The 6,249-nt window shown below is 41.9% G+C and overlaps 1 protein-coding gene across 1 annotated transcript; it reads right to left on the bottom strand.

Annotated features, from left to right (window-relative positions):
* Positions 1 to 3,690: 3,690 nt before the first annotated feature.
* Positions 3,691 to 5,590, bottom strand: SARC_03251 (hypothetical protein). The gene is made up of 2 exons (XM_014302952.1): positions 5,460 to 5,590; positions 3,691 to 4,643 (listed from the first exon to the last, which is right to left on the bottom strand). Exons 1-2 carry the CDS (start codon positions 5,580 to 5,582, stop codon positions 4,335 to 4,337), a joined length of 432 nt encoding a protein of 143 aa, XP_014158427.1. The 5' UTR covers positions 5,583 to 5,590; the 3' UTR covers positions 3,691 to 4,334.
* Positions 5,591 to 6,249: the final 659 nt, after the last annotated feature.

Below are 6,249 nucleotides of genomic sequence, written 5' to 3'. Positions count from 1 at the left end.
GTGTTTCAATATATACGTGACCGCGATATATCAGTGAGCAGCATCGTGTCGTGATGTGGGATCAGCACAGTTTTTTTTTACGTCGCATTTGCCCTGGATTGGCAAGGATTACGAGATCATTTACCGAACTTGCTCCATTTAATACATTTCTGATAAGCTGATGTTACGTTAGGGTTAGGGTTCGTATATAGATTGCACTTGTATCTTTTGGTAGGAGTGGCGCCGTTGTCGATAATGCAAAAAGGGGTTTTTACAACGACGCATCATGCAGTAGGCTGAGGCACGAATGAATATGCCGGATTCTACGCACATGGATAGCTTGGCTGCATTCATGTCTCTGACTCGGGAACCAAGTGATAAAACGATGGTCGCAATCGAAGAGCGCAATTTCTTCAAGGGACATGTGTGCGGCAAGTTCACATAGTTGCACCTGGTAGGGAGGAAGTTAGCATGGCTTTGTACGTCAGAATGTTTGAGTTCGAGGTGAGTACGAGGGTTCAGTATACTGTCCATGTACTGATAGATATCAGTAAACGTGTTGAACTGTCTTGGCATCTTTGAATGCCAAAAACGATTCTTCCTGCGTAGGAAGATTGCTGAGGGTAGGCCTTCATACTATGACACATATCTTCCTTAGTCTCATAGAATACTATTGGTGTACCTTGTCCGACTTTCTCACTGTGAGCATCCGGGGCGTGAGTGTGGTATTCCCTCCGTTTGCGCACCATTTCGTCTGGGGATATCGGCCGAGTTGTGCTGAATTTATTGACGATATGTTTCAACTTGCGAAAGCTGCGTATTGAATGTTATTTATGAGATTTGCGCTTGAAGCTGTTGGTGAAGACTTAGAACCCGTGACTAGGGTTTGTTCTGATTCGGCAGGCTTAGCGTGGGCGCTTGGCGGGTTGTTAGGGGGTAACGATGCAGCGTGGGGGTCGAGTAAGACGCTGATGGCTGGGCTGTTAGAAGCTGTCTCGTACCATATACTCTACACGGATATGTATTTTTTTGTACTTTCACAAGCGACAGATGGTTTGCAGCCGTAAAATTTCGACCAACAGGCTTCAAGACATTGATTTAACCCACGTCAAAATTTCTTAGAAAGAATAACTACAATATTTTTTGTCAATATATAAACATATCTATATACATGTAAAGAGATTTCCGAGAGTTTAGAGGGTTTACGGTAGTTTTGAAAATAGTTTTATAACCCGATAATTGCTTGAGGGTCGATCAAGAAAAGTGTTCTGTAGTCGATGTCTACAATCTAAATACCTAGTTCTGTTTCAAGAATTCGACAATGTCTTGTTCGACAAACTCGATGATGGAACTGGTATAAAAATATTAACTCAATTGGAGGCTACATCACCGAATAGAAGTCAAGGCAAAATATCGTAAAAATACAAATATTTTGGAATGAAGGAGCACATTAGAACGCTGGGGTAAGTAGGCGCAGTGCATCCTATGTGCAGAAAATGTAGATTATGGAGAGGGAAAACGAATGAAGCAAAGCAAAACTATAAAGGGGGGGGGCATATGTTCAACAGCAAATAAAGTATGGCGAAGGTAAGTGCGCGACCAGCTTCGGAAAAGAAGTACAAGCTACTGAAAGTCCGGAATAGTAAATTAGAGAGAGAAGCTAACGAGACCAAACAATTGTAAAGTTTGCGATAAGAAAAGTATACAAGAAGGCGAATGCATGAATTTTCGAAACGGAGAAGAATCGCTTTGTGAAATCGAAACGAAGTAGCACTCAAAAGAATGATTAAAAATCACTACAGTAAATAGACTATTAAAGAAGAAGAGATAAAATTCGAAAGCTAGACAGTAGGCGGATGAAAGGTAGCAGGCGTTCAAAGATTGTTGAAAGTGGAAGACGAACGAGGGTTGCTCAGTCGATGTCGTTTAACATGAGCTAGCACGCCAAGGTGAAAGTAGCTCGGAAAACGTTCAGGTAAAGCAAAACAGCGAAAGTGGACAAAAATTTAGTCTCGAGAGTAGAGATGAGGATAAAATTGGTGGGAAGACGAACAGTCAGCACCACTAAGTCAAGAGGGTGAGCAGACAACAGAGCGAGAAAAAGTGTAAGAAAAGTAGAGTATAGAATATGGGGTGGGCACAAGATGACAAGGCAGAGATATGCGAGCAGCAATCCGACGAGGAAAAAGTAATATAAAGCCAAAACCGCAATCAAGCCTGCCAAAGGATTCACACCTACATATAGAAAAGGAATTGAAGTATTTCCCACTGTCTATGAGCCCTCTATAAAGCCTGCAAGATATATTACAGCGCATTGCAACTCTTTTATAATAGAGCGGAATGCACATTAGAACTCGGGAATAGTGAGGACAACGCGTCCTTTGTACAGAAAATACAACCTACCAAGAAGAAGAAAAGCAAACAATGAAACGAAACAAACCGATAGAGCGGAGCGAAAACCAAAATTCACGCACCCATATAAGAGCAAGTATGATATAGAATAATTCTAGAGATGACCTGCATACAGATCACCGTCCAAGTCATGTTTGCGGACATGGACGTATTTTTACGGGGATGTACACGTAGTTATAAACTACAAAGGGGATTGGAAATCAACATCAGGCCACAAACGTCATAACTGTATGAGATACCCATGCATATCTGCGTGAAGAAAGAGCCAGACTGAAGGACTCAAGCTAGCAGCAACTGGCACTACATATTGTTGATTAGCTATCTTCGATGTGACAACTCAATCAATGGTGTATTCAACACCCACAGCAGGAGTTCAAACATCATTTTAAAATGAAAAAAGATGGATCAAGAATATTCATTCAAGTATCATCCAGGTTCTCAGGACGACACTTGATGCGCTTTCACTGACTTTTGTGCACAAAACATTCTCGGCATATGTCGCTCTCTTCGTCGTATCTTCGTATCTCAAGCGCAGTATAAGATGGTGTTGATTACACGATATCCAGAATAGATTCTCTTTCGTAAATTCATAGTGCACGATGACGGATTGTGCAGGTAGTCACCACTCACAACCGAGCACCTGGGTGTACCACAATACATGTCTTCGGAGAATAATACAGCTGTTTCATCACATGGAGCCCATATATCCCCATATGCACTACCGGAAACGCACCAACGTGTGTTGGTGAGATATACGTGCCCAGGCGTCTGTTTATCCGCAATACACTATCTCGCTCGGGCACGCTCGACAATACGACCCTACTATTATCATCTGTCAGCAAAGTACTAGATGAAGTCCAGGCACAGGTTGCAATATATCCCACATTGCATTGGTACCGTTATCTCTATGTTAACTTTAGTAATTTTGAAAACCCGGGAATCAATCCAAACAGATTTTGTATATATGTACAATACATTTGATCAGATTTTAAATATATGTACAGTACGGTGTCGCTTTAGCACTTTACCCACGTAAAAATGCCTCATATACAAATTACTCCAATGGCTACACGTCCTGTGGACGGGGATGGCATCGACAAGAGATTGAAATGTATTTGAAGGTGCTACATTATTTCAAGGTACTATAGTAAGTAAAGGTGGTATATATATACAGACACCGGTATAATATATATATAGATATAGATATATATAATTATAAATATATATATATATATATATGGCAAACTAAAATGTCGTGATACATATCACAATTCGTTAGAACAGGCAGATATATATAGTTTCACCGGGTGTGGGGTGCCCGGTTTTGCCCCGCAAGGCCAGATTTAGTATTTTAATTGTTAGTTTTCATCTAAAGGGTAGGGCGCCGGCGCCACGCGGGCGGCCTCACGTTAACTATGGCCAAACTAAATACCTGTATATAACAAGAGTGGGCCCAACGTATGGAGCTGACACCAATCAGATGCATCAGTACCGAACTGCTCATAATAATATTTCGGAAAGAAATCCCAGCAACTGCGGTGCCCCTTCGCACTTGCAACACGTAGCCATTGGCGTAAACGCCACGCACAGTTGTTGCTCAGGGAGCCCTGAACGGTTACGATTGCACAGGAAACGGAAAGAAATCCTAGCACTTGCGATGCTTCTTCGTTCTTGGACCGCGAGCCATTGTCGGTAAGGCCACGCTCAGATGTCTTAGTTCAGCAACCTGGGCATAGTGTATGCCTATCATAATTCTCCTACTAATATCACCTCCATACACGCATACCGGCCTCCTAGTCACAGCCATCTTGCTTGCTTGCGAGAGTATCAGGAATTATCGCAATGCCCCAGCGTATTGTCGGCCGGCTCTATATCCACGATTATGTGAACACCTCTGAATACGTACCAGGCTCATACACGCACGGACATTGCTATTCACGTGACTAGTCATAATCATCATCGTCGTCGTTGCTGAAGTCCCTGGATCTCTTAATAGCCCCCATCGTGAACCCGGCGGGTGCTTGACCACTGCCGTTGTACGCATTCTCGACTGCATTCGCCGCTACCTGCACAGAGATAGCCGCGGGTGCGGGTTTCTTGAACTTGCCTGCCGCGGTCTGTGCAGGCTTGTCTGTCGAACTACTTGCACCTGTACTTGAGTTTGTAGCTGCGTTCGTGGCTGTGTTTGTGGTTGTGGATGTGGCTGTCTTGGGTGGTTCGGTTGCAGGGATACCCTCAGCGTTGTAGTCGTTCTGTGGAGTTGAATATCAACGAGCATTGAGGTACGGGAACATTTAGAATGTATGATAAGCTGAGAATATGTATCAAAGTCGTATTATACCGTACATGAAGTATACAATTGGATTAATCCTACGTTAGATCTCGATTCTGACACAGGATTTGGGCGGTTATGTAAACTGCGATGGCAGCCCATGCTACCTGAAAAATTTATCAGGAAATAGCCAGACATGCAGTTCATACCACCATAAACTCTCAAGACAAGCATGCGAACGGGTACATATATATATATACATATATACACGTATACATATACATATATATATACACACACACACATATATATATATACATACACACACACACACACACACACACACACACATTATATATATATATATATATATATATATATTTACACACACACACACACACACATATATATATATATATATAATTATATATATTGTACATTGCAGCATGTATTGTAATGTACGTTTTGTAGACACCATGGAGTGGAATATATTAGGATGTGAATACAAATGCACGTAAAACTAGAGGTACCCGATAAACAATGATTGGCTTGCGAGATAAAACAAAAGGAAAACTAACGAGGTACACAATCGTGGGTTGGTGTTGAGCGCGTAAAGGTCGCTGGTGAGTGCTGTCGTAAATCTCGAACTTAAAAACTGAAGGATTCATATGTTCATCACTCTATTATATCGTCTGCAGTAATAAGTGAGTACACATAAATGAGATAACGACCACGGCCGAGTGTACTTCTAAAGTGCCCAGCCCACACACGTATGTACATATAGACAAAAGCATACCTCGTCAATGTCCACTTGGTAGTTGACAGCCGACAGGCAGTATCTCTCCGGAGGCAGACGGATGCCCGGTCGTTGACTCACAGAATGGAGTGGATTGGCGTTCCTGGCCTGTGCAAGCTCCATTTGGAACTACGGGGTTGTTTGTGGGAATGCAAGGTGGAGATGCTGAGACTTGCATAGTCAGCGGTAGGACGGCTAAGAAAGCAAACCCCGGATCATTTCACCTATCCATAGATAGATAAAAGTAAACACTCCCGAGGATCGGAGATGAATGAACGGGAGAATATGTGCAACACGGGGAGGCCAGATAAAATCTCTCTCCAAATGAGGGACAATCATATTTGATTGCACACTACAAGGCCTAGGCGGCGTGTCTCAATCGTTGCGGTTTGTGCTGTTTAATTCACATTGAATATCGCGCTCGCTCCGTCCTGTTCTTTAAGTAAGGGGTGCAGACACTGGACACTACGCAGTACTGCGTAAGCCAAGAGCTCTATGTAAAATACAGCTTACATTGCGGGCCGATGTTATGTAGCTAGAAGTGGTGTAGAATCCAGGTAACGATATACAGACAAATAAACGAACATATGAGAATACATATAAATACATACAAACATATACATATACATATACATATATACACACACATATATATATACATACAAACATACATACACACACATATATATATACATATACATATATATATATATATGCATACTATATATATATATATACATACATACATTTACATATACATATACATATACATATATATGTACATACATGC

This window comes from Sphaeroforma arctica (genome assembly GCF_001186125.1).
Source record: "Sphaeroforma arctica JP610 unplaced genomic scaffold supercont1.162, whole genome shotgun sequence".
In the NCBI taxonomy this organism is placed as follows: domain Eukaryota; class Ichthyosporea; order Ichthyophonida; genus Sphaeroforma; species Sphaeroforma arctica.
Note: the sequence above shows the minus strand (reverse complement) of the source record. Positions and strands in the feature narration are given on the sequence as shown.

Coding starts and splice junctions, on each gene's coding strand:
- SARC_03251 (XM_014302952.1), bottom strand. CDS start 5,582: ATGGAGCTTGCACAGGCCAGGAACGCCAATCCACTCCATTCTGTGAGT. Junction 4,644..5,459: donor ACCAAGTGGACATTGACGAG/GTATGCTTTTGT, acceptor TCAACTCCACAG/AACGACTACAACGCTGAGGG.